Raw genomic sequence first — 18006 nt, 5'->3', positions numbered from 1 at the left:
GCTGAGGCTGGATTCAAGCTGGCAGAAATCTCTCTTCCTTCAGCTATCTGGGTTGTACTTCCTTTCTTCCTGTACTAGGACCTGAACTCGGGGCTTCACACGTGCTAGATACACAATCACTGAGCACCCGTTTTCCATTAAAGGACTATTTTATGTGGACGGGGTTTTGCCTGCATGTATTTCTGTGTGCACCACACACAGGCCTGGTGCCTTTGGAGGCCAGAAGAGGGTGTCAGATCTCCCGAAACTGGATGACAGATGGTTGTGAGCCACCATGTGGATGCTGGGAATTGAACCAGGGTCCTCTGGGAGAGCAGCCAGTGCTCTTAACTGCTGAGCCACCTCTCTGGCCTCTAGTTTTCACTTTTTGAGCATATGTTCCATGCTTCCCAAATCAGGTCTTGATCATCCTGCCTCCATCTCCTAAGTGCTGGGGTTACAGGTGTGTGGCTCCATGCCTGGTCATTTTCTTTCCTTTTTTTTTTCACTCTGCTGACATAGCTGCTAGGGACTAGGAAGGACTCTATGGCTCTCACTGCTTCTCTGGAGGCTAGTATGCCCCGCCCTCCAGGACTCCAGCATGGCCCTGGGCTCCCTCAGTCCTGGATATTGACTTCCTGGCCATGGTACCTTGTCGCTGCTGGCCTCTGTGCTGGCCTGGGCCATGCTGAGCCGCAATGTGGTGGTGGGAGAGAGGGCCCAGCGCTGCTTGCCGTTGGTGACCACCTCCTCGGCCTCCCCATCACGCACCACCTCCACCTTCACACCTTCTGAGTGCTTCAGGCTGAAGGTTTTGGCCCCTGCGGGGGCTGCACTGTAGGGAGAAAGGAGAGAAGGTCAGGGAGAGTCTCGGCTACACGGGACACGGGCCTTAGCAAAAGAGTCCCAGAGGGGTAGGGCCCCCAGGCGGTGTGGTCTGGGGATCCAGGCAGCCTAGCTGTAATGCAGTGACCTGCTCGTGGCAGGAGACTGTGAAGGGCACAGAGTCCTGGGCCAATCTTGCACCTGCTGAGTTGGAGGTGCAAATCTCTCTGTCTCTCTGTCTCCCTCCCTGTCTCTATCTTCATTCTCTCTGTCTGCTATGCTAGGCAAGTACTCTGCCACTCAACCTTCAGCCTCAGGACTGGAATTCTTTTACTTGTTGGATAGGATAATTTCATGCCACTCAGGCTGGTCCCAATGCCATCTTCTGCCTACCTCAGTCTCTTCAGTGCTGGCATTTTTAGGAATGTAGCACCACACTTGGCTTAGGCTCCAATTCATTCATTCACTCGCTCACTCATTCATTCATTCATTTACTTATTTATTTATTTATTGAGACAGGGTCTCTTGTTTGCTATATAAGTGAGGATAATCGTAAACTTTTGATTCTCCCACATCTACGTCCACAAGCTGAAGTATGAGCCTGTGTTATCATGCCTGGTTTATGCTATGCTGGAGACTGAATGCCGAGCCTTGTCCATGCTAGGCAAGTACTTTACCAACTGAGTCACACCCCCATTTTAGACCTTGAATTCTTACTGGGTTCTTGATGCCTCTGTAGATGGGTGACCAGCTTTGGGAGCATGGGGCTCTGCAGGGTGGATGGCAAGCCTAGGTGGAAGGATGGTTTTGCTCCAGAGGCAGAGCTGGACCGGAACTTCACCTCCCTGCCCACTGTCACTGGGAACTTAACAGGATGGAATCAGGCTCTATAGGAAAGGGGATTCCGTCTAGAAGATCCCCAGGCCTGGAATTCCTGAAGGTCATCTCTTGGAACTCATGCATGGCTTCCTGATGAGGGGGAAATGGTTTGGAAATTGTCAGACTTCACCAAGACTTAGGGCAGGGGAGGACACCGGCTTGCACTGGTTGCTGGGTACTGGAATTTATGTTCCGCCAAATTCATATACTGATGTTCGAACTCCAGGAAGGTGGCATCTGGAGACCTTTAGGAGATGGGGCATCAGGAATTCTAACCAAATATGAACGATGGCCTTTTAAGGAGTGAGAGAGAAGCTGGGTAGTGGTGGCACACACCTTTAATCCCAGCATTTGGGAGGCAGAGGCAGGTAGATTTCTGTGAGTTTGAGGCCAGCCTGGTCTATAAATGAGTTCCAGGACAGCCAGAATTGTTACATGGCAAAATCCTGTCTTGAAACAAACAAACAAACAAACAGAGTGCAAGAGAAGACAGAAGAATGAGTATACAACAGTAGGTGACAGGGAAGCCAGCAGAGGGAGATGCCAGGGCTGGCGGTCTGGGCAAACCCAGGTTTGAAGGTTCCTAAGGACCATGGTGGATCTAGGAGCTCTGGAAGGGTTCTTGTGGGATTTGAGATGATGACAATGGAGGCCTGAGTATGTCCCAAGGGCACAGCTATTGCTCTGGGGAATCTCAGAAACATTGGTGTGCTGTTTACATTTTCAGGGCATTTTCCTTTTTTTAGTTTTTTGCTTTTAGACACAGGGTCTCCATAGGTAGCTTTGCCTGGAATTCATTATGTAGACCAGGCTGGCCTTGAACCTGCAACAACCTTCTTGTCTCTGCTGGGATTGGGATCAGAAGTTTATGCTACCATGCCTAGACTTAAATTATCATCATCATCATCATCATCATCATCTTCTTCTTCTTCTTCTTCTTCTTCTTCTTCTTCTTCTTCTTCTTCTTCTTCTTCTTCTCCTCCTCCTCCTCCTCCTCCTCCTCCTCCTCCTCTTCCTCCTTCTTCTTCTTCTTCTCCTCCTCCTCCTCCTCCTCCTCTTCCTCCTTCTGCTTCTTCTTCTCCCTCCTCCTTCCTCCCTCTCTCCCCTCTTGCCCCCCATGCCTACAGGCTTAGGGGTTCCATCCCCTGAGAGGCTGTCTTCTGGGCCAGGTGAGACAGGGTTAGCTGGCAATGAAGCAGGGGCCCAGCTGAAGAAGAGGCTTAAGTTTGTGACTCTCAAATTTAGCAGCAGCAAAGACAGCTAGAGGTCTGGTCCAAACAGAGACTTCTGGGTCCTCAGAATGTACATCCTAGAAACTCCCGAGGCCATAGTTTAAGAAGCACTGCTGTAACTAACGGTCATCAATGTGGTCTGGTAGTTATAGCTTGGGAAGGAATTACAGGGAGTCTGTAGAGGCTGCCAAGCGATTCATTCTTGGTCTTTTGGCTAAAATAAAGTGGAGGGAGCTAGAGCCCCGCCCTCCTTGAACCAAGACCACTCCATCCAGCTTTATAAGTCGGCAAGCTTCTGCATGCAGTTCTGAGATAAGGATGCTTCCCAAACCACATCAAAAGCATGATCCCCCAGGATGCGGTTAGTCTCGGTGCTGGCGCCTGCCTCCATCCCTCTGAGCCAGCAAGAAACCAAAGGAAAAATATCTAGTGGGTTAACACTGGGCCACAGCAGCGCTCCCTGGCCCCAAGCCTCCCACAGCCCCACACCAGGCCTGCTTGAGGCTGAGCAAACAGCTATTCTTAGAGCAGCTCTGGCAGAGGCCACAAAGACGCCATTGTCTCTTGCGGATCCTGTTGGCTGCCTCCTTCCCCGGGGGAAGATCCTTCTAGAATCCCCTGCAGAAACCCAAGAGCCTGGGATTACAGATGGCCTGGGGTCCCTAGAGGCTGTGGGACAGAACCGAGGGAGAGAAAGGAATGGGGTGGTGTGGGTCTGACCTCATGGCTTACTGGGAAGAGTCTAAAGACAGGAGGCCGGTCCTAAGGATATGTCCGCAGTGTCCCAGCACCCAGGATGTAACAGTAAATGAATGAAAGAATTCTTCCTGTCTGGCTTTGCAGGCTGGAATCAGAGCATTTTTTATGTTTATTAATTTACTGTGTGTGTGTGCACACACACAGGTGAAGACCAAAGGTTGATGCCAGATGTCTTCCTGTATTGATTTCCACCTTAGTTTTTGAGGCAGGGTGTATCACTGAGCCTAGATCTAATTGTTTTGGCTAGACTGGCTGGCCAATGAGCCCCTGGGGTCCATGTGTCTCCATCGCTCAGTCCTGGGGTCACAGACCTTTGCTGCTACACCCGGCTTTAGGTTGGTGATGGGGATCTGAACCCATGTTCTCAAGTTTGCACATAAGCACTTTACCCACTGAGCCACCTCCCAGCCCCTCACTGTCACAATTTCTTCTAATACCCGTAAGGCTGGTCCCTGATTCTCCACCTGCTCAATGCCCACATCTCGATAAATGGATTTGTGCCTGTGTTTATTCTCCACAGTGAGCTGCAATTTACTTTTCATTTCGCTCCAGACCTGGCACAAAGTAGAAAGATTTGCTGGAGGCCGGGCGGTGGTGGCGCACGCCTTTAATCCCAGCACTCAGGAGGCAGAGGGAGGCGAATCTCTGTGAGTTCGAGGCCAGCCTGGTCTACAAGAGCTAGTTCCAGGACAGGCTCCAAAGCTACAGAGAAACTCTTGTCTCAAACAAACTAACAAAAACAAAAAAAAAAGAAAGATTTGCTGGAGATGGGGCTGGAGGAGAAAGGTTTGCTTGCTTCTGCAGCCATTTATTCGCTCTTCTGAAAAGATGGGTGAATGATGTCTGTGGTTCTCAGATGATTCTCTGAGGAAATAACATTTGAGCTAAGAGTCTAAAGTTTATTCTCAAAGGAATCAGTTAAGTCTGGAACTCTAGCATCAGTGACAGGGTGACACACTACTGTCTCAAGAGGATTTCTTTCAAGCTCCACGCTGCCTTGATGCTGTAGGACTAGGGAGACCTGACACAGAAAAAAGGGAAGAAGGTGAGTGTGGCTGGATCTGTGTGTGTGTGTGTGTGTGTGTGTGTGTGTGTAGGTAGGTAGGTAGGTAGGTGGGTGAGTGTGGGGGTGTATGCACACACACATGGGGAGAGGATGATCATGATTGTGGGACAGGTCCCAGACATGTTGGAGCTGGCCTTTCTACTGAGGGAGGGACATTACCAAGGGCTTGCCAGCAAGTAGGGATTACAGAAGAAAAGTAATGGAAGTGTGTGTATGTGTGTGTGTGTGTGTAGGGGTGGTAAGTGAGCAGGTGATGGAGGTGATGGTAGCTGCCATGTGTGTGGTGATGGTTCTTGGGGCTGGATAGTGGCCATGGAAATGGAGAGAAATGGCTAGGCAGACCTGTGCCCAGCTTCTCAAACGCTGTATGGCCTCTGGCCTCCTGCCTGTCCGATCTTCTTTCAGACATTGGGGAAAGGTCTTGGGAATAGCCTGGCAGGCATGGGGAGGCCCACACAAACTCACACTTGAGGGTGTGATATGACTGGTCTTTGCTGGCCCCTGGCTCTCAGCTTGTCCATTTGGCTTGGACCTCATTAATGCCAGCTGGGGTTCATCCTTGGAGTGACCCCAGCTCCTGGCAGCCAGGGTGTGACATCCTGCCCTTAGGTCTTTGGAGGAGTTGGAAGGGGCAGTTATGGCTGCTAGACTGGTGAGCACCCTCAGGGACAGAGATGAGGGGAGGGAAGAAGATCTTAGGCCTCACACCTGATGGTCACTATGGTGGTGGCCAGAGTTTTGAGGGCTGGCGCTAGCCCAGGCAGGGCTGGTTGAGGCAAACCTTGGCATGGCATGTGTGTATAGCTGGCCTCCTTCTCTACGTGGCAGCCCAGCAGCCTCCTTCCCAGGGTGCTGTGCATCTGGCAGCCCGAGGTCCCTCTACAGGGAAGAAACAATCTAATCTCTGCTAACTTCCTTCCTCAGAAGACTTTGAGACCCTCCTGCCTACAGATCAACGTCCAGCCCCCGAGCAAAGGCTTCAAAGCCCCAACTCTTGTTCTCTGGCCCATACCCTTATACTCCAGGCCACTGAAATGACTCACTTCCTGCCTCCATGGGTCCCATTTTCCAGGTGGTTTGCTCCCACGGGAGTTATCCTAAGTTCCATACTGAACCTTTGCCTGTCTTATGAGACCCAGTTCACTTGCCCCCTCTTCCAGGAAGTCTTTCCCCACCCCACCAGCCAGATCACCTTTCTCTCTCCCTTAGCCAGGGTCTCAAATACTAACTTTTCTTTAATATATATGTCTCTCCTGTGAGTCTCATGAACACTTTGAGGGCGGTAACCATGGTTCAATCGTGACGGGTGATACAATAATAAATCCAATCTTATTCACAACAATGACTTAGGGAGCATTTACCAGGTGCCATCCTCCAAATCACAGGCTCTCAATCCCTACTTCACACACCCCGATGAGGCCTGCCGACCCATCCTATTTCACAGATGAGCACACCGAGATCTATACAGAGTGAGTCCTCACTCCAAAGATGTCTCCGGATCCTCGGAGGAGGCTGTGAGTGAACCATGCTCCATGAGTCCCAGGCCTGGGGGAGCCCATCGGTCCTCATCAGAGTCCTCTAGGTAAGGACCCAGAGAAGAGGATTCTTAGGGACCTCAAGATCCCCCATACCCCTGATAAACACATTTATTTGCAGATTAGAGTCAGAGACTCAGAGACCCTTGACTAAAGGGTGGCTTGAGGGTGGAGATCCTGCAGATACATTTTCACCCTAAATCAGGGATTTGTGGTCAGTAGGGAAGAGCATCACAGATCCCCACTACAGGAAGGGACTGTGGACTTGGCATACAGGGTGCCAGGTCCTTCCTAAGCCCTCCCTCCCCCTGGGCAATTGTCTGAAACCTGAGTCCTAAGCAGCTCCTGGCAGAGCCTCCTGTCCAAGGCCCAGGGCTCTAGGTGTTGTTCTAATTTATGAGGCCACGGGACCTGGCCTGATGTTTTCCTTCGTCATTCTCTCGGCAGCAGGCATTGCTGCTCTGCCAAGCTTTGCCACATACCCTTGACCTTCCATGGACCCATCCAACACCATCCAACCGGGTCTGTCTATTGAGGTTGGAGGTGAGAAGCGCAGCCCCGTGCTAGCTGTCTGCAGCCATTGGTGGTCATGCTCACTCAGCGACCCAGCCACCCAGCCACCCACCCCACAGCCCACAATGACTCTCTAAGGAAATGAGCAGGGAAGAGCCATGCCCCAAACATGAGTCTCAGGAAGACAGATTGAGAGAACCCCTGGCATCCTGGGCCTTGCTCCTGAGGCACTTCTTGGTCTGACTTTAGGTCTCCAAGGGTGAAAGGGACCTAGTACCTAGCTCATGAAGTCAGTATGAGGGCTGAGCGTATGCAAATGACTAAATGCATATGAAATGAGCATGTAAATGTTAGGAAGGCTGCTGGGTGGCCAAAAAGTGTTAGGGGGTGATATTAAGTGAATAATGGCAAGATCGCTCTTTCTCATATGTGTGTGTGTGTGTGTGTGTGTGTGTTTGTGTGGTGTATACTCACATGTGTATGCAGGGGTGCATGTGCTTATATGTGCAACTGTGAAAACTCACAGAGGCAAGAGGACAATATTGGGTGACCTGCTCTATCTGCCTTAATATCTCTGTGTGTGTTTGTGTGTCTCTGTCTGTCTCTTTCTCTTTCTCTGTTTCTCTCTTGTGTCTCTGTGTGTATCTCTCTGTCTCTCTCTGTCTCTGTCTCTCTCTGTCTCTGTCTCTCTCTCTCTCTCTCTGTGTCTCTCTGTGTCTTTGTCTCTCTCTCTCTCTTTGAGACAGCCTCACTATGTATCACTGACTGTCCTGGAACTCGCTGTATAGATCAGGCTCTCCTGGAACTCATAGATATCTACCTGCCTCTGCCTTTCAAGGACCAGGGATTATAAACATGAGCCCTGCATCATTTTTTTGAGTAAGGGTCTCTCATTGACCTTGGAGCTAGGCTGCTAGCCAGTTAGCCCCAGTGAGCCTCCTGTCTGTTCTCTCAGCACTGGGGTTACTGTAATGTTTATGTGGGTGCTGGCATTTAAATTCAGGTCCCACCCACTGAACCATCTCTCTCCAGGCTGACAATAAAGTCTTTGAAAACCAAAACAAAATTAACACAAAAAATTGTCTATTTTTTGTGTTATTATTATTATACAGGAATAATCTGTTGAGCCAACAGATTCTAAGTTCCTCAAAGCAGCCTCCACCCAGAGACCACTCACCCCACGTGAAAGAATGGTGGGGTCTGGCATCGGACTGGCAAGGCAGTTCCCACCAGGGTCACAAGGTCTGGAGAAGAGGATTACCTTCACCCTCAGTCCTTGACGGGGGAGTGGGGCTTGTTCATTCACCTTTGTGACCTGATGCGAGAACAAGGGCCCCCCACCTTCCTTCCTACATAACTGGGTGAGCTACCCACAGGCCTCGCTGTGTGGAATCTATTATGAGGCCCTGGGGGTGACAGCATCACTTGGGATCCTGAACCAGAACCTGTGTCTCAGCCAGGAAGGACTTGTTAAGATGTAGAAGGCTGGGTGTGGGTGGTGATGTTTCGGGGTAGAGGACTCCCATCCAGGGTGGAGGGTGGCCAGGGGTCACACAGGGTGGGGTGGAGGAAGACGCATGATCTCTGAGCTGGACAGATTTACAGGGGTCCTGGTTGTCACCAGGTAAATGGCTTCCTCTTTCTGAGCCTCATTTTCTTCATGAGCGAATCAGGATGCTCAAAGAGCATCTTCCAGGTCTCACACAGAACAAAGAGGGCGGTGCATCACTTCCTAGTGTTAAGTGGCCATTGACCCCTCCTGTTTCTGTCTGCCTGAGAGGAGCCTGGTCCCTGCAGTACTGGACATGACCCGATGGAGAAGGCTCCTTTCTGCCCGACATGTGATCTCAGCTGACAGTGACTTTGCTTCCCTGAGGACGGCTGACATTGTCTGGAGGCATTTTTGGTTGTCATAGTGTGGGTGGGGTGGGGGGGATTGCTATTGACATTGTGTAAGCTGAGGCAGGAATATCGTTCATCATGCTACGCCATACAGACAGTCCGCTCAGCAAAGAATTACCCGGAGAGCTTGTGGGTCTCTGCTCCAGACGCATGCTGTCCAGGATGGTGAAGGTCAGCACAGGTGACCATGGGGCCCCTGCAGAGTGGCCAGCTGCCCCACTGCAAACAAACTTTGAGTGTAACAAAGTCTCTCAGGGGAAACAATGTCAGCTTTCTCATGAACCATCTTTCCATGATCATATATTCCAATGATAACATTTTAGATATGTTGGGCTTAACAAAATACAGCATGAGCATTAATTACGTCTCTCCAACTTGTGTGTGTGTGTGTGTGTTGTGCATGTAACATGTGTCGGGGGATGTGGGGGGTGAGTGAACATGCCAGAGGAGGCTGTTGTCATTCTGCTGACACTCTCTGCCTGGGTCTCGCACTGACTAGGCTTGTAAGTGTTAAGCTCCCAGTGTCCTTGATGTCTCTGCCCTCCACAGAGCACAGGAGCATACAGCCGCATCTGGCTTTTTATGTGGGACCTGAGGATTCAAACTGAGACTTCCATGAATGAGAAGCAACACTTTTAGTCTCAGAACCATTTCTTCAGCCCTTTTATTTCTGTGGTTTTGAGACAGAGTCTTAATAAGTAGCCTTGACTGCCCTAGAAGTTGCCGTGTAGACCAGGCTGGTCTCAGACTCACAGAGGTCCATGCTTGTCTCTGCCTCCCAAGTGCTGGGTCTAAAGGCCATTTTCTTATTTTTCTGAGGTGTGCATGCATGTGTTGAGGGAAGGTTGAGAACGGGTCATGCTGGTAGCCCAAGATGACCTGGAACTCGCTATGTAGTCTAAATGAGCCGTGGACTCAAGTCCTCTGGTGTTGGGATTACGGGTGTTAGCCACCAATCCCATATCCATTTCCAGTTAACTTACTTTAAAACACAGACCTAAAGCAATGACTGTGGCCTGCATTCTGCCTCTTCTGGGCAGGTGCTGGTCTAGGCTGTGCTGACCCTTGGTGTTGGGGAACTGTCAATACTGTGAACTGTGAGTCCTGTGGTAGTTCCTGGTGGAGCTAACAAGAGCTGGCACCTGCCCTCTTGTCCCCTGCCAGGCTGGTTTCTCTCTGCTAGAGAGGAGCAAGGGCAAGGACTTGGGTATGGACCCCTTTTGCTCCCTAGCCCCCAGCAGAGGCCCTGTGCCAGCTTTTCAGACAGTGCCCACAGTGTCCCAGCAAGCAGACGGGCATGGTGACAGCTGTGGCTTAGGGACCTGAGCGCCCTGGATCCTGGCTTACCCCTTGGCAGTGCCCAATTCAGAGCTGGGAAAGGGGAGAGATGGGCACTCTGCCAGGCCACTGGCGCCTAGACCATACTCCGCCACTGCATTACAATCCGTAGGGCCCATCCAGTCCTCTTTTGGGGTCTGTATGCTGGACCAGTGAGGTGGAGATCCAGGTGACATGGAAGCTGGGACAGGCTTAGGAGTAAAGGAGCAGAGAGGGGCCCTGGTGGCAGGTTTGCTGGGATCAGCAGGGCCAGTGGCTCCTGGAGAAGTGATCAGGCAGTTGGGAGGGAACCAGAGAATGGGAGCGGAGAGTTTAACGGAAGACACTCAGGTGGGCTTGCAAGGGCTTGGGAGAGCCGGTGCTTTAGTGTCAGAATGATTTGGGATTTGGGAACAAGGCACACAGAGGAGGTACCCATGCGGGTCACCAGCACAGGGTCTCACTCAGAGTGTGCTGCATGCCCCTCCTTCCAGCATGAAGCCCTCCCACCCTAGGAACGGAGAGCATTTAGAATGTTTGGAGCAGAGAACAGCACATCAGACCTCAATGTGGTCTCTCAGGCTGCTCACCCAACTTCTTTCTCTGGTTCCACACCACACTCTACACATTTTCTCAGAACATAGGACAGTAGTAGCACCATTCCTTCACCCCGAGTCTCTGAGTCTCCTGTACCCCAAACCCCATCAAGGGTACGGACAGATAGGAGAACAGATCCTGGCTCCCAAGGCATCAGCGGGTGGAAAGTGACCCCTCTCTAATCTCAGGGTGAAGTCAGGAAAGGCATTTGGTGACACAGCCAGTGCCTCGGGACGGACAACCACCAGCAGCCCCCGGGAGGGTGAAATCGGATAAGTCCCAGGCCAGATTCCACCTGGGTAGCTCCCCTTTGAGCAAGCCAGTCCCCAACACATCCCAGGGAGTTTCTGCTTGCGGGGAGTAGGAAGTCCGCTGGGGTGAAAGTGAACCAGGAGGGCCTGGGGGAAGTGAGAGAGAGGGGCGTGTTATAGGGAGCCCATGAGTGTTGAGGTCATCGGGCGAGAGGAGCCGAAGAGACCAGGCATGAGATGGTTAGGATAAAGGGGAGCAGTCTCGGAGAGGGGTGAGGAGGGAACTGTGACTGGGTGTCTTGGAGGCCCTCAAGATTACGTGGAAGTGGACACTGGCCTGGGCGTTATCAGGTTTCTGGGAGTTCTCGGGATTTCTAAGGATCTCGAACTGAAGGACAACTGGGATAGTGGAGCCAGGCTGTCCTGGTACAGAGTCTCAGAGTCTCGGGGTTTGTGAAGGGTGGGTGAGTCGGAGGGGGTGACTCGCCCACGCGGCTCACCTGTAGACATCGGTCCAGAGCTGCGTGCCCAGCACGTACACCGCCTCCACGCGGCTACCGTACAGCAGCCGCACCGTCCGCTCCCGCACCATCTTATCACCCCTGCAGAGCCGGCTGCTGTCCCCGCAGCTCCCGAGACTGTGCACCTGCTACAGGTGAGCCTGCCGCTGCGCCTGCGCCGGCCGCTGAGCGGCGGGCGGCCTTAAACCACAGCCGGGAGGGCGGGGCTGGGCGGGGCTGTCCGCCGGACTCCTCTTGGAGTGGGCCTGCGGCCCGTTCATCAGGTCTGGCCCCGCCCTCCCGGAGCCCCTAACCGCAAGTTGTCAATTCCTATTTTCCATATTTGGCTTGTTCATTCTTTTATTCATTAAGTTCTCCTTTCTGGACCTACAGCACGGAGGGGCAGACAATGCGAGCAGGAGCAGCCGAAGGGACAGGGCAGGAGTGGGTGGGAACACAGAGGAGGCGACCAGATCCAGTCTAGGGCCAGGGAAGGCTTCTCGGAGGAGACCTCTGAGTTTCTTGAAGAAAATCTTGCCAACACAAGGGGGAGGAGAGTAGTCTTCCGAACATCTTCGGGAAATTGGGAACCCCACATCAGATCTACATTGCCGTGGGAAATATGGAGTTGGGTGGAGTGAGGGGGGACGGGACCCTACCCCTGGCAGGGACCGGAATGCTAAGCCCAGGCATGAGAAGGGCTGCATGAGTCTGGAACGGCTCTTCTCGGCGGTGATCTGGGAGTGTATTCTGGCTGCCCCAGAGCACTGTGAGCAGGCTGAGCTGGGGCGGGCAGCGAAGACCCCGGCTGGAACGTGAGAGGACAGGAGAGGGGAGGATTGGTTCTAGTAGTGTTTATGGATGGAGATTTGGGTGGCTCCCGGTGGCTGAGAGGGTGTGCCTGTTTGAAGGGACAGGGACCAGGCAGAGGATTAGGGCCCCAGTCTGGGACACCAAAAGGTGTGCCAAGGTAGAGGTCAGCGTGTGTCCTGGAAGGCCAGGATGCATGTGACATCTAGTGGGGGGGGGGTGGTCTGAACCACCCTGAACTCCATCCAGGCCCTTTCTCTCTGAACCCAAGCCTGGGGCAATGCAGTAGACAGCAGCGTTTGAGGAAGGGGCTTCTTGCCGTGGGCTTGGAAACTGCAGGGTGGGTGGATGGAGGGGATGCATACGGGGGAGGGAGGTGGACTGATGGGAGACCCCTGAATTAAACAGGGGCTGCTCATAGGTACCGAATGCCCAGGCACACCCAGCCAGCCCTGGACTCCAATCTTCTCCTCCAGATGCCCAAATTAGGAGTTGGTAAGGACCCCAGCTGTTCCTGGGTGTCAGAGATCTGGGAGGAATGTGGGTGGAGAAGGGAGAGGACCCAGAGTCCCTGCCAGAGGGGTCACTCACTGTCCCCCCCCCCCCCAAAGGCTTCCTGTTCAGATCCTGGGAGAGGCTAGGCTAGTAACTTCTGATTGGTCCCTGGCAGAGCTTCATCCAATCAGGAGGAAGCGTGGGGAGGGCCACCTGCCTAAGTGGGAATGAATCCCGGTGGCAACAAGCTGGTGGAACCCCTCTCCTTCAGAGGCAATCTTGGGCCTGAGCATCCCTCTGCATGTAAGCCAGATGGGGCGCATCTCACCTCCAAGAGGTGCAGAATATGAGGGTTTTTTTTATATCACCCACTCCCACCAAGTAAGTGGGGTCCATTGTGGGGTAAGCACACGTCTCCTCTCAGCCAAGTCCTAAGTGGGTCACAACAGAGCTAGGGTTGCGAAGGCATCCGGCAAAGGCCGTGGTTACCCAGCTGAGCAGAAGTAACAGCGAGGACTTATCGCCCGTGCGGTTTCTGCACCCCCACACTGCTCCCAAGCAGCACTTTCCAATGTATTAGATTATTTTATCTTTCCAGGAACCCTGGCACTTTGGAGATGAAGAAAGAGAGCCCAGAGAAGGTGAAAAATTAACCGGGAGGTGCACAGCTCCTGGCAGCGGCAGAGAAGGAACCTGAGTGGAGACACAGGGAGTGTAGGCAGGGGCTTAGCGGGGCGAGAGTGGCTCGTCCTACCTCTTGTAAGCTCACAGGCAATCCCTCAGTACAATGGAGGATACAAAATGATATTAAATGAAACAATAGATAGAAAACGCTGGGAGTCTCGTCCAAGGCTCAGGATACAAAGCCCCCTCCCCGCATGTAATTCACCCCTGTCTGGCTACCCACACTCGAGCCTCTGACCTGGTTCTGGCTCACCCCATTGGGCCCAGTGCCTGGTTTGATGGGGTGGGAGCTTTTGGAGCCCAAGGGTTTAAAATAGCTGAAGTGGTCACAGCTGTTGGTGGATTGAGGGCCGGAGGTCTCACACATTACGTCTGCTCCTGCTGCCCCCATGGAGCCCAGAAAATCCACATGGCATCTCTGGGTGCCTTTTGGAGAGTGCCAGCAAAGGGTAGGCTCAGATCCGACCAGTTCCCAGCACTGACGGTCCCGGACCCCTCCTCCAACACAATCCCTGCCAAACACGAGGCCAGAGAGCCTGCGCCTGGAGGGGCTCCTATGCCAGGTGCCTTGCTCTCTTGTGGGACTGCTCTGTGCCTGGCTTTGGGGAGCCTGTCTGGAAGGTGACTTAAAACATCCATGAGCCTGCTTTGAGATGGGCAGCTCACCAAGAGCAGAGAAAAAAAAGGGAAAAAGGAAAGAAAAAAAAAAGCTGGTTATTGGGAAAAATTAAAAAAATCATGACCATCCAGGGCCTAGCAACAAAGACAAATGTAGACATTTTTTGGTAGGACCCCACCACCACCACAGTTTTAGGTGTGTTCACGCAAATGTGTGGGTGTAGAGGTCAGAGGTCAATGTCAGGTATCTCCCTGTAACACCTTCCACCTTAATTTTTAAATTTTACATGGTGTGTGTATGGGTGTTTTGCTTGCATGTATGCAGGCTCTGTGTGTGTGCCTGGTGCCCTGGGAGGCCAGATATCCCAGGCCAGGCATCGGATTCCCTGGAACTGGAGTTACAGACAGCTGTGAGCCATGGTGCGGGTGCTGGTCCTCTGGAAGAACAGCCAGTGCTCTTAACCACGGGGCTGAATCATCATCTCTCTGCTCCAGCCCTCTCACCTACGTTTTTGAGGCAGGGTCTCTCTCTGAAGCTGGAAGTCAACATTTTAGCAAGAGTAGGGGAGCAGCGAGGGCACCCACTCCATGCATCTGAGTAAAGCAAGTCCTTTGCTGTGTTTTGAGTCTCATCCTGCAGGTCCTGCCCAGGGGCAACAGCCATCACACAGAGCCCTGAGGCTGTGCCAGAAACTGCTCAACATTTTCCCACCTTTAAGCTCACTTCACGGCCCCCATCCCCCGCCCACAACAACCCAGTGCAGTGGGCAGTATTGTCACCCCTCTGCCCATTTGAACAGAGTCCCAATCCTTCCAGTAGAAAAGATGGTAGGCCTTTGGATTGGGCAGATTTGGGTCTGCTGGGGCGCTCTGTGGACTTCTGTGTCTTTCTCTGTGAAGAAAACACTCCTAGTACCCAGCCTGCATGAGTGCAGCAGGTAAAAATGATGAGAGGCAAATCGCTCAGCCTGTGGTGGCCTGCCAGAGCCGAGTCCCGCTAGTTAATGATATCCTCTCTGCAGATGACCCTTGTCTGAAGGCTTTGCAAGAGGGGCATCTGTGTGCTACACTTGGAAATGTCCACAGTGTAAGGACAGCCTGGTTCTATTGTGAGTGGTCGGAAAGGGACTTGGGCTCTATATTAGGGTCATGGGAAGCCACGGAAAGCTCCGGAATATGATGATGGCATGACCTCACTTGAGGAGACTCCCTGTGGAGACAGGAATCTTGGCGGGAGACCAGAGTGGACTTGAGATGGAGGCAGGCGTCCTCCTCTCTGTGACTGTGCCACGGGACCTGCAGGCCTGGCCTGACCTCACCTCCTCATATTCTCCCTTTCTCTAGAAGAGACCTGCTGCTTCTCCTCCTTAGGGATGGGCTAACTGGCTGGGTGGTGAAAGAGGAGCAGCTGGGCATGGTGGAGCAGCTGGAGGATGGTGGAGCAGTGGGGGTGGAGTAGCTGGGAGATGGTGGAGCAGCTGGGGGTGGTGGAGCAGCTGGAGGATGGTGAAGCAACTGGGGGATGGTGGAGCAGCTAGGGGATGGTGGAGCAGCGGAGGGGTGGAGTAGCTGGGGATGGTGGAGCAGCTGGAGGATGGTGAAGCAACTGGGGGATGGTGGAGCAGTGGAGGATGGTGGAACAGCTGGGGGATGGGGAGTAGCTGGGGGATGGTGGAGCAGCGGAGGGGTGGAGTAGCTGGGAGGTGGTGGAGCAGCTGGGGATGGTGGAGCAGCTGGAGGATGGTGAAGCAACTGGGGGATGGTGGAGCAGTGGGGGATGGTGGAACAGCTGGGGGATGGGGAGTAGCTGGGGGATGGTGGAGCAGCTGGGGGATGGTGGTGATGGTGGGGAAGAGTGACACAACACTTGTGATAAAGTGAGCCAACTTCTGCAGTTCTCCAGGTATCTATGGCCACAAGACACCCCGGGGATTCTGGTGAAGGCTGGAAGAGATGATGGCCACAAGGTGGCACCAGGTCCCCATTTTCTATGCTCAGGGAACCATCGTTTCTTAGTGAGGTTGGGTTATCTAGAAGCCTCCTGATGCTGTCCAAGCTTGTCTAGCGCCTTCCTTTAGCACCTAAGATCCTCTTGCTCCCTAGACTTGGGCTGGGATTTAGGGACTCCGTTTGCATCAGGCCAGGTCAAAGCCATGCCCCCCCCCCGCCCCCCCCCAAGTGATACAGGCTCTCTAGTCAGAGGAACAACTGAGAACCCAAATGAGGGTCCCAGTGACTTAGCTGACATTGCACCCTACTTTTAATGTGTTTGTTCCGTGAGCCTGGGGTATCAATCCATTTTTAAAATTGAATTAATTTTTTAAAGTGTTGTGTTACACATGTGTGTCTGGGTGCCCGTGGAGTCCAGAGGTGTCAGATGATGGTCAACCTCTTGATGTACAGGTGGCAGTGCTTCAGGTGCAGTGGCCGCACAGACCAGTCGGATGAGCTTACAGAGGCAGCGTGGAGATGAAAGAACTTTCTGGAACAGTTCCTGGAGACTTTGGAGCCCAGAGCTATGGCCCTTGCTGCCAGCAGGAGGCACCAGAAACCCAAGGAACCCCGCCTAAGACCTTAAGAGGACAGTGGGAGGGCTCCTGGGAACAAGATAATCACAGATTTCTTCTTCAGAGACAGGGAGTAGAGCTCAAGATCCAGCATGACACTGCCTAGGATCTCAAAGTCACAAGAACCTGGATTTGAATCCCTGGGCCGAAGGTGCCTTTTTGTGCCTCGGTTTCCCCACTTACAAAGGTGGGTCGTAGAAGCTCTTTACGCAATTATTACAAGAAAGAAGTGAGCGGGCATGGTGGTGCATGCTTTTAGTCCCAGCACCCAGGAGGCAGAGACAGGCGGATCTCTGAGTTTGAGGCCAGCCTGGTCTACGGAGTTCTAGGAGCACATACAGACTGAGTGCGAACCACGCAGGCCCCAATGCAGCCTGGTCCCTCCGGGTCATATGGTACTGCCTTCCCCGAGTCAGCACAAGGGTGGGAGCAGGTGAGTCTGCTTTAATTTCCTGTACATTGGGGTGCAGTTTTGGTTCCCTTGAGGCTTTTGTGCTGAGAATCGATGGTCAGTTTCCTTGTCTTTCAAAATGAACAGTCAGCCTATCAAAGCCACACACCCACCAAAAACCCTTTACGTCAGTGGTTCTCAACGTGTGGGTCACGACCCCTCTGGGGGTCGCACATCAGACACCCTGTGTATCAAATATTTACATTACAATCCAGAACACTAGCGAAATTACAGTTATGAGCAGCAATGACATAGTTTTATGCTGGGGGGAGTTACCACAGCATGAGGAAGAGTGTTAAGGGGTTGCAGGCTTAGGAAGGTTGAGGACCATGGCTTTAAGTTGTGAGTTCAGGTTTATCTTTTATAAATACAGTCTTCTCCCAGGTATGTCAGCACCCAGAGGAGTCAGATTCATGACGGTGTGTGGGGGGATAATGGCAGGGACGAGATTCCCGATGAGATGCCCTGTGGCTCCCTTTGGCTATGGGAGTCTGAAGCGCACCCTGGAGGGAACCGCAAAGTCCCTGGAAGCTGGGAGAAAGAAAAGCTGGAAACCTGGTCCCAGCTACAGGAGGAACTTAATTCACACAGCTCCGGCAGCTGTCAGAGCACCTTTGGGGAGAGACAGGAACAGAGATAATGATCTGCCAGTGCCGGGCAGGGCCACACCTCGACAGGGATTGCCTGGTCATACACACCTCTTACCTTCCATTTAAACCAGAACCTCGAGTCAGAGGTCAGGACCCAGAGGATGGACTTCAGGGAGGCACACACAACACGTGTCTATGTCTGTCTCTCTTCTCAGTGCTGGGGTGAGGGAGCACATCAGGCTCCGGCCTTAACAACTCTGGCACCCCCAGCTCTCTCTCAGTCTTATTCTTCTATCTCGTCTCCCCAAAACTTTGCATGGAAACACCCAGGAGTTGCTGTTTCTTTGGGTTTTCTGGGGCTCACGAAGACTCTAGTGTTACAACTTCCATACTTTTCTTTTGTTAATTTGTATTTTGAGGCAGGGGACCCCTTAGA

At 52.7% G+C, this 18006-nt stretch overlaps 1 protein-coding gene across 1 annotated transcript in view; it reads right to left on the bottom strand.

Annotated features, from left to right (window-relative positions):
• Padi2 (peptidyl arginine deiminase 2) overlaps positions 1-11588 on the bottom strand; it is a 41815-nt gene extending 30227 nt beyond the window's left edge. Inside the window, exons 1-2 of the mRNA XM_075945283.1 lie at positions 11356-11588; positions 631-814 (exon numbers count right to left, since the gene is read on the bottom strand). Coding sequence (XP_075801398.1) covers positions 631-814; positions 11356-11447 — 276 coding nt within the window. The 5' untranslated portion in view covers positions 11448-11588. The remainder of the gene's footprint in view (positions 1-630; positions 815-11355) is intronic.
• Positions 11589-18006: the final 6418 nt, after the last annotated feature.

The sequence above is a fragment of the Microtus pennsylvanicus genome, chromosome 13 (genome assembly GCF_037038515.1).
Source record: "Microtus pennsylvanicus isolate mMicPen1 chromosome 13, mMicPen1.hap1, whole genome shotgun sequence".
Lineage (NCBI taxonomy): Eukaryota > Metazoa > Chordata > Mammalia > Rodentia > Cricetidae > Microtus > Microtus pennsylvanicus.
Note: the sequence above shows the minus strand (reverse complement) of the source record. Positions and strands in the feature narration are given on the sequence as shown.